The sequence below is a fragment of the Xyrauchen texanus genome, unplaced genomic scaffold (assembly GCF_025860055.1).
Source record: "Xyrauchen texanus isolate HMW12.3.18 unplaced genomic scaffold, RBS_HiC_50CHRs HiC_scaffold_539, whole genome shotgun sequence".
Lineage (NCBI taxonomy): Eukaryota > Metazoa > Chordata > Actinopteri > Cypriniformes > Catostomidae > Xyrauchen > Xyrauchen texanus.
In genome coordinates this window covers 982-25,000 of record NW_026266510.1, presented here as the reverse complement: position 1 = coordinate 25,000, position 24,019 = coordinate 982, and the positions used below count along the sequence as shown (strand labels likewise).

The 24,019-nt window shown below is 39.3% G+C and overlaps 2 protein-coding genes across 2 annotated transcripts; both read left to right on the top strand.

Annotated features, from left to right (window-relative positions):
• The first annotated feature begins 1,343 nt into the window (after positions 1-1,343).
• Positions 1,344-7,352, top strand: fancg (FA complementation group G). Its single transcript, XM_052124910.1, has 9 exons — positions 1,344-1,470; positions 1,736-1,882; positions 3,141-3,295; positions 5,246-5,312; positions 5,406-5,737; positions 5,830-5,870; positions 6,179-6,346; positions 6,539-6,653; positions 6,782-7,352. The coding sequence occupies exons 1-9, from the start codon at positions 1,351-1,353 to the stop codon at positions 6,900-6,902; spliced, it is 1,266 nt and encodes a 421-aa protein (XP_051980870.1). The 5' UTR covers positions 1,344-1,350; the 3' UTR covers positions 6,903-7,352.
• A 434-nt stretch (positions 7,353-7,786) lies between these two features.
• LOC127642305 (transitional endoplasmic reticulum ATPase) lies at positions 7,787-23,776 on the top strand. Its single transcript, XM_052124908.1, has 17 exons — positions 7,787-7,939; positions 9,277-9,388; positions 9,502-9,674; positions 9,816-9,958; positions 15,500-15,630; positions 15,987-16,118; positions 16,207-16,309; positions 16,419-16,552; positions 16,716-16,851; positions 17,325-17,437; positions 17,762-17,926; positions 18,028-18,150; positions 18,269-18,481; positions 18,804-19,112; positions 19,191-19,346; positions 19,447-19,601; positions 23,127-23,776. The coding sequence occupies exons 1-17, from the start codon at positions 7,923-7,925 to the stop codon at positions 23,230-23,232; spliced, it is 2,421 nt and encodes an 806-aa protein (XP_051980868.1). The 5' UTR covers positions 7,787-7,922; the 3' UTR covers positions 23,233-23,776.
• Positions 23,777-24,019: the final 243 nt, after the last annotated feature.

Here is a 24,019-nt window from a genome sequence, read left to right as displayed (position 1 = left end):
TCTTCACAATATCCCACAGATTCTCTATGGGGTTCAGGTCAGGAGAGTTGGCAGGCCAATTGAGCACAGTAATACCATGGTCAGTAAACCATTTACCAGTGGTTTTGGCACTGTGAGCAGGTGCCAGGTCGTGCTGAAAAATGAAATCTTCATCTCCATAAAGGTTTTCAGCAGATGGAAGCATGAAGTGCTCCAAAATCTCCTGATAGCTAACTGCATTGACCCTGCCCTTGATAAAACACAGTGGACCAACACCAGCAGCTGACATGGCACCCCAGACCATCACTGACTGTGGGTACTTGACACTGGACTTCAGGCATTTTGGCATTTCCTTCTCCCCAGTCTTCCTCCAGACTCTGGCACCTTGATTTCTGAATGACATGCAAAATTTGCTTTCATCCGAAAAAAGTACTTTGGACCACTGAGCAACAGTCCAGTGCTGCTTCTCTGTAGCCACTGGTTCAAAAGTGGCTTGACCTGGTGAATGCAGCACCTGTAGCCATTTCCTGCAGCGCCTGTGCACAGGTGGCTCTGGATGTTTCTACTCCAGACTCAGTCCACTGCTTCACGCAGGTCCCCAAGGTCTGGAATCGGGTCCTTCTCCACAATCTTCCTCAGGGTCCGGTCACCTCTTCTCGTTGTGCAGCGTTTTTTGCCACACTTTTTCCTTCCCACAGACTTCCCACTGAGGTGCCTTGATACAGCACTCTGGGAACAGCCTATTTGTTCAGAAATTTCTTTCTGTGTCTTACCCTCTTGCTTGAGGGTGTCAATGATGGCCTTCTGGACAGCAGTCAGGTCTGCAGTCTTACCCATGATTGCGGTTTTGAGTAATGAAACAGGCTGGGAGTTTTTAAAAGCCTCAGGAATCTTTTGCAGGTGTTTAGAGTTAATTAGTTGATTCAGATGATTAGGTTAATAGCTCGTTTAGAGACCCTTTTCATGATATGCTAATTTTTTGAGATAGGAATTTTGGGTTTTCATGAGCTGTATGCCAAAATCATCAGTATTAAAACAAAAAAGACCTGAAATATTTCAGCTGGTGTGCAATGAATCTAAAATATATGAAAGTTTAATTTTTATCATTACATTATGGTAAATAATGAACTTTATCACAATATGCTAATTTTTTGAGAAGGACCTGTAGTTGTAGAAGAGCTAGGCAGAACAAAAGATAGTATTTAGGTAGGGAGCGATATAGATATCAATTACAGTATCTTTGCTGCAATAAATTGCTCTTTAGTCCATAGTATTTTTCAGGTGGGCTGGAATTAAATATAATAAATCTGTGATCTTAATATTGATCCTAATGAGAAAAACAATATGTTTGTTGGTTCAGGGGTGGAACAAATGAATGTGGAAAAATATTCTGAGGCCCTTGAAGCTTTTCAGGAGGCTAAAGGCTACCCAAGTCCCAGAAGGCTCTTGGCACAGATCCACACCCTTACAGGCCAGAGTTTTGCAAAGCTGGTAAGAACGTCAGTTTTACAATTCCTCTTCAAATGGAAAATGTATCTCCGGTTCATTAGAAAGGACTCTCGGCCAGAATTTTGAACTAAACAGACCTCTGACAAAATCTTGAATCAACTACAGCTTATTTTTGACTAATTAAATCAAGTTTGTTTATTACACAGGATTAGCTGATTTATGTATGGTAGGTTAGGATCTGACCAAACATTTTCAATCTTGAGTCCTCCAGGCAGTCTCAGTGGCTCTGTTTCTCATGTCTCTGCAGGGCCAGCCACATTGTGCACTCCACTGTTACAGGAAAGCTGTTGAGGTGGACTTTACGTGCCATAGTGCACTCTATCAAAGTGTGCTAATATTCAGACAGCTTGCCAATCCAAAGGCTGAAATGGAGGCCTTGTGTCTTCTTTACTCAGTAAGTGGTTCCTCTCAAACTAACCCTTGTTTTATAAAAATTATAATTATAACCTTTTTCTGCAGCATATCACCCTGCAGCTCTCACCTGGTTACCCATTGAAGATAAGCAGGGTTGAGCCTGGCTAGAATCTCTTTGGGAGACCTTCTGGAGAAAACCGTGGTGGCAGTGAAGCCAGCAGGGGGTGCTCACCTGTCTGTTTGGGTCCTAATACCCCAGTATAGTAATGGGGATGCTATTCTGTAAAAAGGCACCATCTATCACCCAAAATGAAAATTCGATCATTTACTTACCCTCATGCATCCCAGATGTGTATGGCTTTCTTTCTTCTCCTGAACACAAAACATTTTAGAGGAATTTCTCAGCTCTGTTGGTCCATACAATGCAATTGTATAGTGATCAGCACTTTAAACCTCCTAAAAGCACATACAGTCATAGTTAAAGTAATCCATTCGACTCCAGCGGTCAATGTCTTCTAAAGCAATACGATCACTTTGGGTGAGAATTTGATCAATATTTAGGTCCTTTTCACTATAATTGTTTACTTCTGGTCGCTCTCCAATGCACGTCCAATCAGTTGATGCTGCCTCTCGCGTGACGTAAGCACGCTGGCACTTTCACATGAGAACTGACACAATACAGCTGGAGAAGTAAACAATTATAGTGAAAAGGACCTAAATATTGATCTGTTTCTCACCCAAAGTGATCATATTGCTTTAGAAGACATTGACCAATGGAGTCATATGGGTTACTTTTACTGTCTGTGCTTTTTGGAGCTTTAAAGTGCTGATCACCATCCACTTGCATTTTATGAACCAACAGAGCTGAGAAATTATTCTAAAAATCTTCATTTGTGTTCTGCAGAAGAAAGAAATTGGGCTCTGTCCATTGTGGATTCCCATTAATCTCCTAAAAATATGAATTGGCAAAATCACTGTACACTATTGCTGCAGTCGCATCATTCAGGTGGATGCTGCACACTGGTGGTGGTTGGGGATATTCCCCTGCTATGATGTAAAGCGCTTTGAGTGCTTAGAAAAGCGCTATGTAAATATAAGGTATTATTTAATTTTATAATAAGATAGCATTATAATTACACTATGATTGGCCAAGTGACATCTGGTGCCAGCATCTAATTTTGCATCATAGCATATGAGCATATAAGAATAGAACTTTTAGTAGAAGTGTATTGACCACATATGGCCATATACATATGGCCATTTTTAAGAAAATAAATTTTCTGTTTCATTGATTACAGGCAGTACAGTTGCAGTCTGACAAAAGTTCATCTAGTGCTTCACTAGTCTCCCCAGCTATGCTGCTTGCTGGTGATCAGATGACCTGCATTAGCAGAGTCCCCTCCCTCTCTCTGATTCTCCATTCTTTGGCTCACACATGTGTGCTCAATAGCAGGCAAGTGAACCCACAACTTGGCCAAAAACTGGACGAGACCAGCAAAACTGAATAAAGAATATAACCTAAAATGTACCAACTGCAAGTACGTGAACGTAGGCACTTCTAGCTATGCAAACTCGATTTTGTGCATCATGGACCTTATTCACCATAGCGTCATCTTTAATTCTGCTGATTAAAATATGTTTTTCCAAGAAATTTCAGTAGAAAAAATTCTTAGAAAAAGTAAGATGTAACCTAGGTACTTTGTGCAGCTTTATACAGGTCTTTCCCTTACAGTCTCATTTTTATTTGTAAAAAATCAATTATGACACTACTGTGAATAAGGTCATGTTCCGAAATTTGTCAGATCACAGTTGGACCCTTTTCACATCTTATTTATCAACAGAAATCTAGCAATTTTTTGTTACGTTTTCAGTTTTTTAATTTAGTATAACTATAACATTATAATTCATAGCATTTTATTTTTAAAGCACCTTTTAGTGATTCAGCACGAAGTGCTTGACAAAACATAAAATCAAAACACACAGTAACACAACACATTCACTTAATAAAAGCAAGACTAGACAAAAACATTTTTAAACAAGACTCAAAAACAGACACAGTTTCAGCTGATCTAATCTCCCAGGGCAGACTGTTCCATAACCGTGGGGCCTTCACCAAAAACACTCTATCGCCTTTAGTTTTGTATCTGGATCTTGGATCAGCTAACAGTTCACGACAAGAAGATCTAAGAGGTCCAACTATTTCTTAAGGTCTTAAAAGTTAGTCTAAATATTCTGGCACCAAACTATGTAATGCCTTATACGTAATTAGGGTTGGGTATTGATAAAGATTTCCTGATTCAATACTATTCCGATTCACAAGCTCTCAATTCAATTTTGATACTATTCGATTCATTGTGGGTTTATTTGAGTAATAATGCCCCTTTTGCTTTCATGTAAAATAAATTGTCTCCCAACTAATGCTGTTAATTTTACAGGGGACCTTTTTAACCAGGTACATTAGTAAAATATTAATTTTACAAATTATATTTTATTTTTCATTATTTTGATTACATTTAGGCTTTTATGAACAAATAAATGTATTACATCAATAAATAAGATATTACATTTAATATATCATTTGTTACATATTTATTTTTAAATTGCATAATTTGTACTATTTACAAGTAATTACATAGATTTTTTTGAACATGTGCTAAAACTGTTACTGTTAACAAAAAACGTACTTGAATGGCTTTACATCATCTGTGCGATGCATGATTAGAATTACATGGTTTTTTTTTTGTTGTTCCTTTTTGATCCACAACTGACTGTAAAGAACAGAAAGGGTATAAAAAGAGACAGAAGTGGATCTCGTCTTGGACACACATTACGTTGAACAACTTTTTACTCTCAACCCGCTGCGAAAGGATCTCGCTGATGAACACTTCATGACTAAACTACACAATTACTGGTGATGTAAACATTTACCGGCCAGTTGTCAAATATATTCACTTTAGTCACACAGCACAAAATTTGGTTGCAAATGCAAGTGATTTCCTCTCATTGTAGTAGAGGGTTGTGCACTGAGTGAAAGAACGATCTTGGGATTTACGAATCAATATCGAAATCGTTCAAATGAAGATTGCGATTTAATCAGAAAAACAATATTTTTGGAAGAGAAGGTTGCTGAGACAAGTTCGTTTGTCAACTTACCTGAATATTAACACATCTGATTTTATGGTGCAAAATTTAGATGGTAACTCTATCACCCCCTTGAAGACTGAGGTTTGTTTCCATCACAGCAACACAAGAATACACGTTAAGTATGTGCAACCGGACCACACATTGGCAATGCGTTGCCCAAGTCCTCGCATTTGCGTACTTGTGTAAAGTATGTTTCTGGCCAGTGCATTTTTGTGGGGAACTAAACTTCTAAACAAAATATATATTTTGTCTCTATTAGAATTTCAGATGGTGTTGAGCACTATCTTGATCTCCTGGCATCACTGCAGTCAGAGGGAAAAGAGCTTGTATGTATTTAGAATTTATTGGCTTTTTCAGACTTCAGAAATACAGGCTATAAAGCACTGTAATTGATCCTCAACAACCTGTCTGTTTTTCAGATATCAACAGGGGATGGCTCTTCTTTTCCTAGAATCCCAGTGGTCTACCTTGAAGCAGCATTTGCTTTGTTTAAAGCTCAAAAGTATCATGATGCTCTTGTGATCTGTGAAGAGGTCATTACCAGCACTCTGGACTTCATCCCTGAGAGACTGTTACTTGATCCGCCCATGGCAGGACTGCATTTAGCTGGATCCACAACAGTGAGTCCAGATTCTGATGTTGTTCTTGAAAATGTGGACTTTGTGTTATGGGCTGGTGCGGCCCATCTACTTCAAGCACAAGCCCACTGGAAACTGAAGGACAACAAAGAGGCAATCGCAAATTTTACAAGGTGCAAAATGGAGTGCCTAGTTGTGTTAGCAAACAGTGTTTTATGCAATGTCTTGTTGCTTTTCTTTATATTTTCTTGTTCTTTCATTCCAGATCTATTAACCAACTGGTGAAAGTGTTTATTAAACAGAAAGGCAAGCTATTTCTGGATTGACTGTTGTTCTAATAAGATTGTCTTGGCATACCAATTGTCTTTGTTCCTCTAAGATACTTGGGAAAAGCAGGCTGCTGCTTTTGCTCACAGATATTTCTAATATACACAATTTTATCCTGTTTTCCTCTTGAGTATCTATTAATAATGGATCTAGATACAAAATGTGCAGTAAACTGTTTTCCTTACCTTTTTTTCTCATATTTAATTTATGAATTTGCTTAAAATGTATATCAGATTTGCAAATGGTTATTATTTTCTATTACTCACTTGGTCTCATCAAATTTTTAGATTGGAAACAAAAAACTCAAGGGTACACTGAAGCAATGGTTGAAAAAATGTTGACTTTGGACGCAGCGAAAGGTCAAGCACTAGCTGGCAGAGGGCTCTGTTTTTTGGAAAAAGGTCAATTAAAAGAGGCCCTTAGAGATCTTCATCTCAGCCTCCAGATCTACCCAGGTACTTACAAAACAGTTGTATGTGCTATTATTATATCTGTGCTAATAATATTGTATTCTAATATCATTATTGAATCTGTGTGCCTTGTATGTTGTGTTTGGTTAGCATGAAATGTAATCTATCCACTGAACAGCACATTCACATATTAAAATGGTCACATCTGTTTCACTTTCCTTAATCAAATTTCACTAGGTTGTAAGAATACTGAGATGTGGCTAACTGAGGTCTTTTGGAAGCTTGATCGTAAGGACGAAGCGTCAGTACACTGGAGAGAGGCCCATAATGCCACAAAAACACCTACGTCGATGTAAGCCATCAGACAAGTCATACAGCTGTTTTTCCTTGTGTGAAAGTTGAAATACTAACGTACGCATAAAAATCACACATCATTGGAAATCTATAAGACTTGTGTATCTTTGGACATATGTTTTTCAGAAAACTACCACTGTATTTGCAAGCATGGCAAGACGATGCAGTTTTTGACTTCAGTGACCTTAAGAAGAAAATGGAGGACTTCATTCAAACCAGAAATGTAAAAATATTCCAAAAACCCTAGAGGATACTCCCTACTGTCCTGAATTACACTGTCACTTTTTGGAGTGTTCAAAGAAGCAGCACATGACCAAAGGACAGTGGACTGTTGAAATATATACTGTCATCTCCATTTCATTCAAATGTACCATATAAGTTGCTTTTGGTAATAGATCTGCTACTGTAGCTTGAGTTTCATCTATAAGGAAATGGCATTAAAAAGCTGTAGTGATCAACTACCACAAAGATGATGTACGGTCAACAGTCTACCACAGCCAGTGACATTCCATTCTTGGCATGAGTGATTGGCGACTATCAACTTTTCAGATCTAATGACTTATGTGCTAAAGAGAAGAATGCATGCAGACTGGTATTTGGGACATGCTGTGTTCTTGAGAAATAAATAAAAATTATTTATTAAGGAATATTTGCATATAAAGCAACTTAAGTCTTTTATCCTTAAAATTGTAACACAATTTGGTTCTTACTTCAACCCACACATACATTGCACATTTTGTGCATTTCATTTTGACAATAAAATAAAACTGATAAATGTACCAGCATTCACCAAATGCAATCCAGTTTATTTAAATTATTACATAATACATATATCCTTTTAAGGTTGCCTAACATGTGGGCAACGTGTCCTATTTGGCAATAGGGGACTTGGTGGCATTTTGACACTTCGACTCAGCTGAGCAACAATTTAATCAGACAACCCCAAGCCAATCCAAAAGAGACAATTCACAACGCAGCAGAAAATAAACCAATCCAAAAGAACCCTGAACGCCACACCGACCAATGATATTTAAGCTCTACTCTGCTCGCTCGACGATTGGCCAAAAGGGTCGGCGAACGAAACAGGGATCTTTTCTCTGATTGGCCCGTCGTTCAATGGGCGAGGAACTTTTTTCCCCGCAGAGTTGATGTTATCAAGCTAATCCAGTGCTGCTGTGGTTAAAGCTAGTGTGAAGGTTGGAGTCAGTCAGTCAAGAGAGCTAATCATTTCCGTCAACTATTGATATATTTTAGTGGGAGAAGCAATATGGCTTCGGGCGGAGAGTAAGTAAAATCATTGTGGTGTGCCATTTAATACGACAATGGTTTGTTTTGTTTTCTGTTGAGTGGCAGTTAGCATCGAAGCTAAGAGACATAGGAACACACGGAAAAACGAGGGTCAATACAAAAAAAAATCGTGTTTACGCCTCGGTTTCTTATCGGAACGCTCATGTACATTGAAATAATCGTAACCTTTTTCAACACTCATGTTCTCACCGCTTAGTAAAACTTTGTAAGAGTTTCAAGGCGATTGTTTGTGTGTTTAGCACGTGGGCTAACCGGACTGAGTCATTCTCCACAGACGGTGGAGGCTTTCGGCCCACCGGCGTCCGCTGGAAAATACACATTCAGCACTTTCAAACGAGCCTTATATCACTGCAGAAATTTAGAGCACATTTTATTCTTTATACCAGTTATATCGAATTAATAGTAAGCACCGGAACGAGCTAAAATATCCTCCGGCTTTGTGTTGATTTGTGAAGCAGTGGTTGATGATTATACAACCCGTATTTTGGAAATGTTGACAATCAAACAGAAAGTCGCCGACATGACATCAAAATATTGTATTTTAAACGAACAAGGCGTCAGAGCTGATCTGAACCCTAAATGTGCATTAAAATGGCTATAGAGTTGTAGTTTGAGTTTCACATGTCACAGCAGCATTTGCTGTGTCATTGGGCCATTAGAGATGGCTAAATGCTACTAGCTTTCGCATCACTCCCGATTAGAGGAATACCAAATATACATCCGTCGAACTGAGCAATACATGCGGTTATTTTGTGTGTGACTAAAGTTAATAACCGTATTGGAGGACTAATTGTAATGTCCGTAGTACATAAAGATGTAATGTGTCTGATAGCTATCAGGCTGTTGTGTTAGCTTATTTGCGCAAACGCTCGTGGCCTGTGGCGACCAACATCTGTCTGGTAAACTCTTTCGTTTCTATAAGCTTGTATAGTCTTGTAAACAGTGTAATACTTCAGTTGTTTTCGTATTCGTGATCTGCTGCATGCTAACGGTCGAATTGCGGCCTAAATTTAGCGGATCATCGGGGTTTTCAGTCCAGTGTTTTCTAGAAAACTCTATAGTAACTTGAGCTCGGCTTAAGTGTACAAATGGCCAAAAGTGCACTAATCAATTGGCTCGATCGCTTTATTCCGTTGGAAACAGACAAGCTTATGTGTATTGTTTTTATTCTACTTTAAGTGCTACTTGATATGAATTGTATTTTGCATCTTTTACTTTCGTGTTCGATACTGAAAAAGAAATGTAACGCTTGTTTAGCTGTCTGATAAACTGCTTGAGCACTGTTAAGGTGTTGTTCTTCCATCTCTATGCAGATCCAAAAATGATGATCTTTCCACTGCCATTCTGAAGCAGAAGAACAGACCTAACAGGCTGATTGTTGATGAGTCCATCAATGAAGACAACAGTGTAGTGTCTCTCTCTCAGGTAAGGTTAATCCTCCAAAATGTACTTTCACCTAGGCTAAGTTTTATTTTTATTTTTTTTGTCTCTTTGCAGTGGCTTTTGTGTACCCATCATATTGTTGTCTGCTCTTTCAGGCAAAGATGGATGAGCTACAGCTATTTAGGGGGGACACAGTGCTGATGAAGGGCAAGAAGAGGAGGGAGACTGTTTGCATAGTCCTTTCTGATGACACCTGCTCTGATGAGAAGGTCCGCATGAACAGGGTTGTCCGAAACAATCTCAGGGTGCGTCTTGGTGATGTCATCAGGTGAGGCAATATTTTCACCATTTTAAAACTATAACTAAATATGGTGACAAACATTCTGGTAATGGTGTTATTTGTATCAGGTTTAGAATGCTGTTTTTACTAAATTAAATTTGTTTTATTTATTTGTATTCTGGTTTTCAGTATTCAGCCATGTCCAGATGTGAAGTATGGAAAGCGTATTCACGTTCTGCCCATCGATGACACTGTGGAAGGCATCACCGGCAACCTGTTTGAGGTGTATCTCAAGCCTTATTTTCTTGAGGCTTACCGGCCAATTCGCAAAGGTAAATGTTCCAACCTGTGGACCTTTCCTTGTATGTGATTCCTCCAGAATCAGAGCAGTGAATCATGGTCCTTTGAAATGCATATGATTCCTCACCCACTACAATTTATTTCAAATTCATCATGAGGTTTTTGTTTGGTCAGCTTAACTTTAAAAGCCTGACATGGTTTAGTAAAAGCAAAAGTATACTTCGATACATTGCGAATGCTAGGCATCTGCGTATAGAACACGTGATGCAGATTTCGACATAAGCAGAGTGTTGAACCCGTGTGGCCTGATTTTTCTAACTCGTGTGTACTCTGAAAGTGTAAAATGTGCCTGCGCCTGGAATTATTTGCACTAGTTAGTGGGTCCACAAGGTGGCATCACTCACTATAGCGTAGAGGTCTAGAAATGCATTGATGCATCAATTATGGAATTTAAGAATCGATTATCATTACTGTATTAATACCCGTCTCATATTACATAAACCTTATCACAACAGACACTGAGGGGAGCATGCGAGATTGAAGGGAAAGCGCACTTTGAAATTAAAGTTTGTGCTGCTGGGTTCACTTTGCGAACTTTGTAATTATTCAAAACTGTTTGCATCCATTCGACCAAAGTAAGTTCATTGTTGCCTTCCCCGATTACAATGTGTTAATATTGCTTTTGTATCTCCTTAAAACCGTTTAAACACGAGTAGAATTTGGCTTAAATGTAATTGGTGGGCAGACTTTGGCTGTGAACCAAAACACTCGCTAGTCCACTTTATTGTGAATGCCAGAAGGAATAAGGAGGGATTTCAGACTGTTCTGAAGGGAACCAACCAGTTGTTTAGTCACTTGAGATTGGTCCATGACATGTGGCAGCAACAAAATTATTAGACTTTATCTTTTGCGGTTTGTGCCGCAAGCAGTCCTGCATGAAAATGATTTAATTCTTGTAAAGGAGCTTGACAAGTGGATGCGCCTTATCTAAACGGTCTGGTGCCTCTTCCTATCCCAAAATGAATGGGGAAACTCACGGTTACCATATCCTTTGTATAACCGCCTTTACACACTACTGATAGATGGTTTTCATTCTATGACCCTGCTCGATTTTAAACATTGATCATATCTGCCTGCCCAACATTTTATCGTAAATTTTTGGTGCAATGGTAAAATAACTTAACATGATATGCTTATTTCACAGTTTACTGTCTTTTTGTGTTCGCATCAAGTCATTATGTTGCATCATACATTGTTATCTTTCATCTGCAGTTTAACTCAGAAGTTTACATACACTTAGGTTAAAGTCATTAAAACAATTTTTTTTTTTTTTTTACCACTCCACAGATTTAAATTTAGCAAACTATATAGTTTTGGCAAGTTGTTTAGGACATCTACTTTGGCTGTAAACAATTGTTGGAAAAATTACACAGGTCATGCACAGATTGTTTCACATCTAATTGACTAGATCACAATTCCAGTGGGTCATAAGTTTGCATACACTGTTATCTGTGCCTTTTTTGTATTTATTTTTTAACCCCTTTTTTCCCCAATTTGGAATGCCCAGTTCCCACTACTTAGTAGGTCCTCGTGGTGGCACGGTTACACACCTCGATCTGTGTGGCAGCGGAAAAATCTGTTGCTTCTGAGACTGTCAATCCATACATCTTATCACGTGGCTCGCTGTGCATGACACCGCGGCGACTCCGCACTTGGAGGCTCATGCTATTCTCTGCGATCCACGCTCAACTTGCCACGCACCATTGAGAGCGAGAACCACTAATTGCGACCACGAGGAGGTTACCCCATGTGACTCTACCCTCCCTAGCATCCGGGCCAATTTGGTTTCCTTGGGAGACCTGGCAGGAGTCACTGAGCGGTTAACTGTGCCTTTTAAGCAGCTTGGAGAATTCCAGAAAATGATGTCAAGCCTTTAGATAATTAGCCAATTAGCTTCTGATAGGAGGTTTACTGAATTGGAGGTGTACCTGTGGATGTATTTTAAGGCCTACCTTCAAACTGCCTCTTTGCTTGACATCATGGGGAAATCAGCCAAGACTTCAGAAAAAACAATTGTGGTCCTCCACAAGTCTGGTTCATCCTTGGAGCAATTTCCAAATGCCTAAAGGTACCACATTCATCTGTACAAACAATAGTACGCAAGTATAAATGCCATGGGACCACGCAGCCATCACACTGCTCGGGAAGGAGACTCATTCTGTCTCCTAGAGATGAATGTAGTTTGGTGCGAAAAATGCGAATCAATCCCAGAACAGCAGCAAAGGACCTTGTGAGGTACTAGTACCTATATCCACAGTAAAACTAGTCCCATATCAACATAACCTGAAAACCTTCATTCAAAAAGCCAGACTACAGTTTGCAAGTGCACATGGGTCCAAATATCTTACTTTTTGGCGAAATGTCCTCTTGTCTAATGAAACGCAAATTAAAATCTTTGGCCATAATGACCATTGTTTTGTTTGGTGAGGCGTGCAAGCCAAGGAACACCATCCCAACCGTGAAGCAGGGGGGTGGCAGTATCATGTTGTGGGGTGCTTTGTGCATTTTACAAAACAGAGGGCTTTATGAGGAAGGAAAATGATGTGGATATATTGAAGCAACATCAAGACATCAGCCATGAAGTTAAAGCTCGTTCTTCCAAATGGACATACATCACAAGCATGCATCCAAAGTTGTGGCAAAATGGCTTAAGGACAACAAAGTCAAGGTATTGGAGTGGCCATCACAAAGCCCTGACCTCAATCCCAAAATATGTGGGCCGAAATGGAAAAAAAACATGTTCAAGCAAGGAGGCCTTGGTTACACCAGTTCTCCTACAAACCTGACTCCATTACACCAGTTCTGTCTGGAGGAATGGGACAAAATTCCAGGAACTTATTGTGAGAAGATTTTGGAAGGCTACCCAAAATATTTTACCTGAATTAAACCATTTAAAGGCAATGATACCGAATATTAACAGTGTATGTAAACTTCTGACCCACTGGGAATGTGATTTAAGGAATTAAAAGCTGAAATCATTCTCTGTACTATTATTCTGACATTTCACATTCTTAAAATAAAGTAGTTGTCTAACTGGCATAAGACCGGGAATGTTTTCTATGATTAAATGTCAGGAGATTCAATTTATTTAGCTAAGGAGTATGCAAACTTCTGACTTCTACTGTATGCATGTAATGTATCTATATGGACCATATTATGTCTACATGTATCAATCATGTCTATAATGTACATCATGTAATACATATTTTTTTGTAAACACATGCAGCCACACATATAAGCCAATCTTCCTTGGCCCTAAAAGCATCTGTTACTCTAGTGCTCAAGTCTGATGCATTTCTATGCTGCCTAAATTCTGAATGTTCAGTAAAAACAGCTTATTTTTGAAAATAATTATGAATGGTTCCAAAATAATCTGATTGAATTGTGACCAAATTTCAGATTCCGTGATCGATAGTAATCGTTCGGCAAAGAATCGTTGTCCGTGCGAGTCGTTACAGACCTACTAAAGAGCTGTGGCTGTCAGGAAGAAGTGCTTGAAGATGTAATCGCCACTAATGGATGTGCACGTCTAGAGCGCGACACCTGGATTTGTATAAATTGTGTCTGAAGGAATATAAAGACCTCTATGGTATAAACTTCGAGAAATAGTCCAGTCTCTTGTAGCGTGCGTATGACAACCGCCTATGTATGCCTGCACAGTGAAATTAAGTATACTTCGGTAGCATTCAACATTACGCAGGCCTAAGTATACTTCTGACCAGTGAATATGGTTGGCTGGTCACTTAAGTTAATAATAATTTTTCCATACATTTATATAGTGCTTGTCTCAAAGCACTTTACGTAATAGCAGGTGAGTCTCCTAAGCCACCACTAATGTGCATCATCCACACCCCCCACAACAGCTATTGGTGGAGAGAAGAGTACAGTGATGTAGCCTATTCATATTTATAGGGGATTATTAGGAAACCATGATGGCCAGGACACAAGGTTTATACTCCTCTTTTCAAGAAGTGCCCTAAATTCTTTTTTTTAATGACCACCAGAGAGTCAGGACCTCAGTTTAAAGGGACCATTAAAAAAAAATATATGACTTTATTCCAAAATCATAGATATAGACCAAAATCTCTTTCTCGCCCAAGGTGGTGTTCATTTAACCACTGGAGTCACATGGATTACTTTTACTATGACTGTCTGTGCTTTTTGGATCTTTAAAGTGCTGAGAATCACCATCCGCTTGCATTTTATCAACCTTCTACTTTTGAAAATTTTCGTTTTGTGTTCAGCAGAAGAAAGGCATGCACATCTGGGATGGCATGAGTGTGAGTAAATGATGAGAGATCATCGTTTTTGGCTTAACCATTCCTTTAGCTTCTCATCTGAAAGACTGCCTTTTTGTAGCGTCCCCGTCACTTTACTAGGCCACACAGACCGCGCAGGGAGAGCACTCCCTTCTGGCCTCACTAATACCTCTTCCAGCAGCAACCTTAGTTTTCTCCTGGAGGTGTCCCATCCAGGTACACTAGCCAGGCTCAACCATGCTTGGCTTCAATGTGAAAAAAGGTGAGAGCGGCAGGGAGAAACTTGAGAGATTGCACAAGGCTGTGTATGTGTGTAAAACATTAGAATAAACCTTTTTTGTATAAGTATTAGGGAAGTGCACAAGTTATCAAGTACTCGTTCTGCACCAACTAGTCTACAAAAAAAAAAACACTAGTCGAATATCGTGATGTATATTTATAAAAAACATGTTTTGTTAAAATTAGCTTATTTTGAAAACATTTTTGGTAATGTTTGTGAATTAAAAAAAAAATATATTTTGTGTGTGTGTCGTAGGGCTGCACGATATCATATTTATCAAAATATCACAGATGTACATATCGCGAGAGCTTGCGATAATGGCATAATTTTTGTAATGCGTTGAAAAGTAATATTTATGGCGAAGCAGACAGCGGAGAACAGACCGGGCGTGCGATTCTCACTTTTTGTGTGTTACGTATGAGCAGAGAGACACATTTGATTTCAGTAAGTCGTATTGTATCTTTAAATGTACCCTCTGATGTTCATTCACACAGATTGTTTTTTTTGGGGGTATCATTATATGGTGAAATCAACTTTATAATCATATGCTTAAAATAAAATACAAATATTTAAATATGATTTTTAATATCTGCTATATAACAAATTAAATAAAAGTTTTTTTGTTATCACTAGGATGGATGGTAATTTTTTTTAATTGGGTGGTGTGGGTTATGATGTTCCGTGCACTCTGACGTCATCATGGGAATATTGTATTGTATTGCATTGCATATCGCATTCTCCAACAACTTATTGTGTTTTTTTTCCTCTGTATTGTTTTTTTCAAATTTTTTTCTTCTTGCATTTATGAATAATGGTTTACTTTTTTGGTGGGGGGGGGTTAGTGTACTCCATTACAAAATTACTCTATAATGCCCATCCCTATTAGGATACATGTAGAAGCCTTACCTAATCATTAGTTAACAAATCATTAAAATTAATGACATCAACAAAATTGGGTTGCCTTTTTTCCATAGGTGACATTTTCTTGGTGAGAGGAGGCATGCGTGCTGTGGAGTTCAAAGTGGTGGAGACTGACCCCAGCCCGTACTGTATTGTGGCCCCAGACACCGTTATTCACTGTGAGGGAGAACCCATCAAAAGAGAGGTGTGTGTAGATTTTGACCTTTCTATGTGGAGTTGTTCTACAAATGTTGTTAAATATGCAACACCACCACTTGGAGCAGTACTTGTTAATAAAATTTTATCTCTCATGCTCACCATTTGAAACGGTAAAATAATTTGCATAAAGAAGTATTTAGGAATAATGTACCTTCTACAGGGTTAAGGCATATATCTAAAGGGAAATGCATTGGGATACTGCATCAATGTACTTATTTTAATGTTATTTTCAACCTGTCGTCCTATCTTGGATGGTATTGCAAACTTGCATTCATATTGGTATTACATAAGGAGGAAGGTTAGAAGCAATGTATATGATTTTATGGTGAATCTTGTTTGCAGGATGAGGAAGAGTCTCTAAATGAGGTGGGCTATGATGACATTGGAGGAGTAAGGAAACAGCTCGCTCAAATTAAAGAAATGGTGGAGCTTCCTCTGAGACACCCAGCTCTCTTCAAGGCTATCGGAGTGAAGGTAATAATCTGACACTCTTAGACTTGCAAACATTCAACTATTATAAGATTGTAGTAAGAGGGAAAAATAACAACATTCATTTCTTTAGCCTCCTCGTGGCATTCTGCTATATGGACCCCCTGGAACTGGAAAGACTCTGATCGCTCGTGCGGTGGCAAATGAAACTGGAGCATTCTTCTTCCTCATCAATGGTATGGATGGAATGAGTTTGAATTTTAACAGAATTAGTACTATACATCTTGTTTTTGACCTTTTTAACAAATTTTGAAATGTGACATTGACACCTTTTAATGTTCCCAGGCCCTGAGATCATGAGTAAACTGGCAGGAGAATCTGAGAGTAATTTGCGCAAAGCTTTTGAGGAAGCAGAGAAGAATGCACCAGCTATCATTTTCATTGATGAACTCGATGCCATTGCACCCAAAAGAGAGAAGGTAAAATTTTCAACTAGTTCAGAGGCATTATTCTTTTTCAGTCATTACAAGAGATCCTGTGGAATTTTTCTGCATATCTGATCAGTGTTTATAAGATTTTACAGACCACTATAGTTTTTTTTGAAGATGTACAAATGTCCAATCTCTTTCTTTTTCCCCTCAGACTCATGGTGAGGTGGAGAGGCGCATTGTGTCTCAGCTGCTCACTCTGATGGACGGGCTGAAGCAAAGGGCTCATGTCATTGTAATGGCAGCCACTAACAGACCCAACAGCATCGACCCGGCTCTCAGGCGATTTGGTAAGACCACATTACCAAAGTGCTGCTCTGCAAAGATATTTGTATAAATGTTCTACATTATATTCAAACTTTTACATGCTAGGAATCTTTCCCCCCAAATGTTGTATTTTTGACTTCATGGACTAATCACAGACTAGGTGCATCAGCCAAAAGGTCATTCTGATCCTTACTTAGGTTTGATCCCAAAAATGTGTCCTTACACAAACTCGTGCACCCAGAGATGTGAGTTTATTCTTGGGAAGGCCTGCCTTGTGGCCATTTTGCACTGATTTTCGTCAAAGGTCACTAATGACTATTCAAACCATTTTGAAATTTGTCATAGCCCCTGTCCAGCTTCAGAAGTACAACAGGAACGTGCTGCGAATAACATCGCAGACTTAAAACATCAATGGGCAATAAGCTTGATTCATGTAGTGTTTGCTTGACTTCAAAGTGAAACATCTTATGCTGATGTGCTGGCTCTCTGATTTCAGGTCGCTTTGACAGAGAGGTGGACATCGGCATTCCAGACGCTACTGGAAGACTTGAGATCCTTCAGATCCACACCAAGAACATGAAGCTTGCTGATGATGTCGATCTGGAGCAGGTATGTTTCAGAGAATTTAAAACATTCATCAGTGTTCTCAAAAATTGTTTCTGTATTTACCAGGGCTCCATGGTCAGAAAACCAGGTAAATATCAGGATATAATATATTCATGGAAATCTTTAGTTAATATTCATTTTTCTAGTTATGCTTTGCTCTAAAAAATATTTAGTTGACTAGAAACTGCCCTTTGTGAGACTTCCAGAAAATATTTTTTTTAAATCCTTGTCTAGTAATAACGAAAGACTGAAATGCATGGAAATGAATTAGTCAAAATGTGTGGAAACACTGTTCATCCATTTGCACTATTCAAAATGTATCTTCAGGCGGCAAATGAGACCCATGGCCATGTGGGTGCTGATCTGGCTGCCCTTTGCTCAGAGGCTGCCCTGCAGGCTATCCGTAAGAAAATGGATCTCATTGATCTGGAGGACGAGACAATCGATGCAGAGGTCATGAACTCTTTGGCTGTTACAATGGATGACTTCAGGGTGAGTATTCATGTCTTCATCTCAATAACTCCTTGTGTTCTAAAGAACTGAACAAATTGCATTCAGAATTTTTTCACCAATTTTGCCTTTCTACCTAAAAGTGGGCTCTAAGCCAGAGCAACCCCTCTGCTCTGCGTGAGACTGTTGTGGAGGTGCCCAACATTACCTGGGAGGATATTGGTGGCCTTGATGATGTCAAGAGAGAGCTGCAGGAACTTGTGCAGGTAATGGACACAATACTTCCCGATCCCTCATTTTCACTCAAACAAATGTGCTCCCATAGCTGTATTTTTAAAATGTTATGCCTATGATGACCCTTTCTCAATTTTCTGACCTTTTTAGTACCCAGTGGAACATCCTGACAAATTCCTTAAGTTTGGCATGACTCCATCCAAAGGTGTGCTTTTCTATGGACCACCAGGGTGTGGTAAAACCCTTCTGGCAAAGGCCATTGCCAACGAATGCCAGGCCAACTTCATTTCAATCAAGGGACCAGAACTGCTCACAATGTGGTTTGGAGAATCAGAGGCTAATGTCCGTGAGATCTTTGACAAGGTATTTAAGTTCTTCTACTGTCATTTCTGAAGGAGGTTCACTGCCCAAACCACTCTGTGTATGTGTACTCTATCGTTCTATGAGTAAAATTATATAACATGCACTTAATGTTTACTTAAGACCATAACTTTCACTCCATCAGGTTTAAAGGGTCAGTTAGGAGTTGAAAATGTATGCTTTTTCGACTTCTGATATCGTTTGTTCCAGCAACCGTAATGACCTGCAAATGAAGGATACAATTTAAAATTGCTCTGCTGGACTGTTAATCTGATAAGGCTCAGGTGTTTCTTAAGTGTGTCTTGACCATGTATTTGTCCTCCAGGCTCGTCAAGCTGCCCCCTGTGTACTCTTCTTTGATGAATTGGACTCCATTGCTAAGGCTCGTGGTGGAAACGTTGGTGATGGTGGTGGCGCTGCTGACAGAGTCATTAACCAGATCCTCACAGAAATGGATGGTATGTCCAGCAAGAAGAATGTCTTCATCATCGGAGCCACCAACAGACCAGACATCATTGACCCTGCCATCCTCAGGCCTGGCCGGCTGGACCAGCTCATCTACATCCCACTGCCCGATGAGAAGTCTCGCATTGCCATTCTCAAAGCAAACCTCAGGAAGTCTCCAATCTCAAAGGTGAGGAAGACACTCTTAAACATTTTTAACTTTTAGTTGACGGTCTCTGAGGTATTTACGTATAAATTCTGTTTTAAGGATGTGGACGTGGACTTCTTGGCCAAGATGACCAATGGCTTTTCAGGTGCTGACTTGACTGAGATCTGCCAGAGAGCCTGTAAGCTTGCCATCCGTGAGTCCATTGAGAATGAGATCAGACGGGAACGCGAGAGACAGACCAACCCTTCTGCTATGGTGAGGTTTTCAGTTCTTCAAATGTTAGTTGAGCTTGTTTGAAGGTTTTTATTTATTTTTATTACATTAGTTGACTTGTTCATGATTCTTGTGCATTCAGGAGGTGGAGGAGGATGACCCTGTGCCTGAGATTAGGAAGGACCATTTCGAGGAGGCTATGCGATTTGCCCGCCGTTCCGTTAGCGACAATGACATCCGCAAATATGAAATGTTTGCACAGACCCTGCAACAAAGCAGAGGCTTTGGCAGTTTCAGGTAAGAACTTGGAAAAACGAATTAAAAATATAGTGGCAGCTTTATGAATTAAAAGGGTTTGCTCCTTAGACAATGCACTGGTTGCACTGAGGATTTAAAGTACAGAAGGATGAGATTAAGAATGTCAGCACCAGTGCTCTATGACTGAAACAACTATTCACTGCTCCATGTGTGGAGTAGAGCGAGACCTGTTGAAAGCATCACCCGTTTTTATTAATTTTATGTCTATTTTGTGTCATTGTTTAACTAAGCCCATTTACATGCACGGCTATATGCTGAACTCAACAAAGCAAGAAAACAGTGTTTACAGGAGATTTTAAAAAGTTTAGTTATTGTCTGCTTTTGATTTCAAACTACGAGGAGGCATGCGCACATCACATGCATACTTTGGGTAAGCTGGTAATATGTTTAAGAACATGCATGTAAATGTGCTCATGAGTATACCACTAAATGTTCAAATGTAAATGCATAAGAAGAGCTGCCAAAGAGGAGTTTAAACATTTGAACTTAAATGTTATAGTGCCATTTTAAATATATTTTAGCTCATTTAAACTTGACAATTGAAACTGTTTCATTAAGTTCTTAGTGTTTTAAAGCCTGGTAAGAGAGTGGATAATTTATTAATATATCAATCAATCTCGGACATTTAACCAAAGTTATTTGCTATTATTGTATGGTGTAATTTAATGTTAAAGCTCAACAGGTATAAAATATCATCAATGAATGATTTGCACATTGAGGTGGCCATCAGTGGGCTGCTGCAGGTTGCACAAAACATTAAAACCAACTGCCTAATATTGTGTTGGTCCCCCTTGTGCCACCAAAACAGTTCTGACCCGTTGAGTCAAGGTGAATGTGTCCTGTGGTATATGGCACCAAGGTGTTGGCAGTAGATCCTTTTAGACCTGTAAGTTGCAAGGTGGGGGGCCTCCATGGATCAGACAGGTTGGTCCAGCACTTCCCATAGTTGTTCAATTGGATTGAGATCTGGGGAATTTGGAGGCCAAGTCAACACCTTGAACTCTTTGTAATGTTCCTCCAAACCATTACTGAACAATTTTTGCAGTGTGGCATGGTGCATTGTCGTGCTGAAAGAGGCCACTGCCATCAGGGAATACAGTTGTCATTTAAGGGATGTATGTGGTCTGCAGCAATATTTAGGTAGGTGGAACGTGTCAAAGTAACATACACATGAATGCCAGGACCCAAGGTTTCCCAGCAGAACATTCCCCAGAGCATCACACTGCCTCTGCCGGCTTGCCTTATTCCCATGGTGCATCCTGCTGCCATCTCTTCCCAAGGTATATGACGCACACGCACCCGAGCGTCCACATGATCTAAAAGAAAACATGATTCTTCTGACCAGGCCCCCTTCCATTGCTTTATGGTCCAGTTCTGATGATCACATGCCCTTTTGTAGGTGCTTTCGGTGGTGGACAGGGGTCAGCATGGGCACTCTGACTGGTCTGTGGCTACGCAGCCCTATATGCAGCAAGCTGCGATGCACTGTGTGTTCTGGCACCTTAAGTTTTTCATCAATTAAAAGTTAACTACAGTAGCTCTTTCGTAGGTTCGGACCAGATGGACTAGCCTTCGCTCCCCACATGTATCATTGAGCCTTGGGTGCCCAGGACCCTGTTGTTGGTTCACCAGTTGTCCTTTCTTGAACCACTTTTGGTAGATACTAACCACTGCATACCGGGAACACCCAACAAGACCTGCTGTTTTGGAGATGCTCTGGCCCAGTCATGTAGCCATTACAATTTGGAAATTGTAAATCGCACGGATCCTTACTCTTGTGCATTTATCCTGCTTCAAACGCATGAAATTCAAGAACTGACTGTTTACTTGCTGCCAAGTATATTCACTTCACCTGTCAGTGGTTTTAATTTTGTGGCTGATCAGTGTATATGTTTGATGTATCGTTCAGGAGGGGAGTGTAGCTTTATTTGGAAAGGGAAAAAATATAATTGGAGGCAAATTTCAGAAAATTATAAACCATTATTTTGTTGATGCCAAAAACATGATTTCTTGTTTTAATCAACTGGCAGCCCTAAAAAGTACAAATAATCTGCCTTCCATTGCATAAACCTCTGCTTGTAGATGTAACCTGAAATGCTGTAGATGTAATCAGCCGCACTAAGAAGAACATCGAAGCATTTGTGCAAGTAGTTCATAGACACATTTTTTGCTATCAGCTAAATGGTTACTATTGCTGAAACAATCCGGGCTCGCTGATACAGTTACGGTTTCTTTTTCCATTGTGATTCTGTGAAATTAAAATGGACTTGTTGGTAGAGCTGGATATTCATAGATATTTCCTGATTGATTTAGTCAATAACGGTTCAGTTATAATGTCCACTTTGCTAGCATACGAAAGAAATTCTCTCAGCTAATGCAGTTAATTATAAGGGGAAGCTTTTAGGTACAGTATGAAAATATTTATTTTAATAATTACATTATTTTTATTATTAAAAAAAGTATATGATACATCTGTTAAAAATCGCTTAAGAAAACCGGTAGTTCTGTAAATGAGCGCATATGAGATTCAAATAGCTTTAACTCCCATCCGTGTTTTTTGTTATTTTTTTTAATATTTATATCAGCAACTGACTAATGAACAGAAAAGTGTATTAAGAGACATTCAGTGATAAGTGGATCTCGTCACACAGAACAACTTTTACTCAACACATAGTGAAAGGAACTCTCTGCTAAATACACCACCCCTATACTACACAATCAATAAGTGAAATCTGAACATTTACTATCCAGTGGCTAATTACAGACGTTTTAATCCAGAGCCCCATGAGCAGACAACAACTTTTATTTTGGCTGAGGGTGTTACACACGCAGACAGTTTTGCCCAGATTTCACTCCCTTAAGTTGGAGGTATGACAAATTTGCCGATACAAAATGTTTGAGTGGTGACAAACATACCAACTCCCTGCCAACACACTCTGATTACGTTACATGGAGCTCACCGAAATGGCAGGAGTCTGGCGTGAGCATAAACGATTGTAGTAGAGTGATTTAGGGTGGTGATTATTAATGAAGCTCTCACCTGAAAGTCACTGGAAAATGTGGCTAGTGTGGTGCCAGCATTAGTAGCATAGCATGAAATTTGTTTGCAAATACGAGTGATTTCTTCTCATTGTACTGTAGTGTGTTTCAGATGGAGTAAAAGATTGATCTTGGGATTTAAGAATCAGTGTTTAGAGAGTACAATTTAAGATTGCATCAGATAATCTATAATTATCGTGAGTTGCCACGTCTCACTACAGGTTTCACCAGTGCGGTTCCCTGTCCTGAGTATGGTTGTGTGGGGAGTGATTTGTAATTACACCGTACCTAACCATGTTCAAGTGTTGATGCTACTGGAGCAGTTACTTGCTCAGAACCTTTCGCCCCACAGTGGAAAAGCACCTTATGTGAGCTCTAGAGCTTTAGTATAATAATGGACATCTAAAATTGCTTTAAGTTCATGCAGATTGGTGAAAAATGTTCTTTCTTTTTTTTGTTTGTTAGATTCCCATCCAGTAATCAAGGAGGAAGTGGACCAAGCCAGGGTTCTTCTGGAGGTGGCACAGGCAATGTTTTCAATGAGGACAACGATGATGATCTTTATGGATGAATATGACCATGTGGCTCTCACAGACAGGCCACTCTTCATGCAGGCAAATGTGTACAAAAGACAAAAAATAAAAATTCCACATTTTTAGGACTGTGCTGCTTTTGTTTCTTTTCCGCTTTTCCTCCAATGTCCATTCCCTTGTTTTATTTTTTTTTTATTCGCCTCCTTTCCCCTTCTGTTCACCCCCCTGTTGATAGAGAAAAGCATGTAGCTGCTTGTGTTTTGCTCTGGTTTGTGAGGATGATTTTTGAGAACTTTGATCTAACCATTCTGTGGGTGGGGGTGCATTTAAGTGAAAACCATACACCATAGTGATTTCATTAACTTTTCACAACCTATATGAACAGCTTAAGTGGAGGGGTTTAATGCTAAGCTGTTGGAAGGATTGAAGAAAAAAAAACTGAAAAAAATCGTTTATGACTTCATTTTTTATGAATGTAGCATATAATGTATTACAAGTTTGAGAAAATGTTAAATAAAATTCACGAAATGGACCCAAATTTTCAATGTGTGTTTAATGTCTTGGCGGTTTTGGATTGCGAGCAAATGTACTGTTGTAAAGAATATCTGCAGAATAGATTTGCTTTCTTCCTAAAAGTTGTCTTGCTGTTTTTTTTAAATTCTATTGTTTGTTCTGGCTAGATTAAATGTAATCGGTTGTGTGATGTTTCAAGTCATATTTTTGTCTTATGTGGGTGGGGTCCCCGTTGATAAATGGAAAAAGTAGGCAACATTTAAAACCATAACCTCGTAAATTACGTTTTAGACCTGAAACTTGAGCAATTGT

Excerpts from the sequence above, each read along its gene's own strand:
- fancg (XM_052124910.1), top strand. The coding sequence starts at position 1,351 with ATGAATGTGGAAAAATATTCTGAGGCCCTTGAAGCTTTTCAGGAGGCT. Across the intron at positions 5,313-5,405 it reads AGTCAGAGGGAAAAGAGCTT|ATATCAACAGGGGATGGCTC; the intron begins GTATGTATTTAG and ends TCTGTTTTTCAG. Across the intron at positions 6,654-6,781 it reads ACAAAAACACCTACGTCGAT|AAAACTACCACTGTATTTGC; the intron begins GTAAGCCATCAG and ends TATGTTTTTCAG.
- LOC127642305 (XM_052124908.1), top strand. Across the intron at positions 17,927-18,027 it reads TTACAATGGATGACTTCAGG|TGGGCTCTAAGCCAGAGCAA; the intron begins GTGAGTATTCAT and ends TCTACCTAAAAG. Across the intron at positions 19,602-23,126 it reads AGAGGCTTTGGCAGTTTCAG|ATTCCCATCCAGTAATCAAG; the intron begins GTAAGAACTTGG and ends TTTGTTTGTTAG.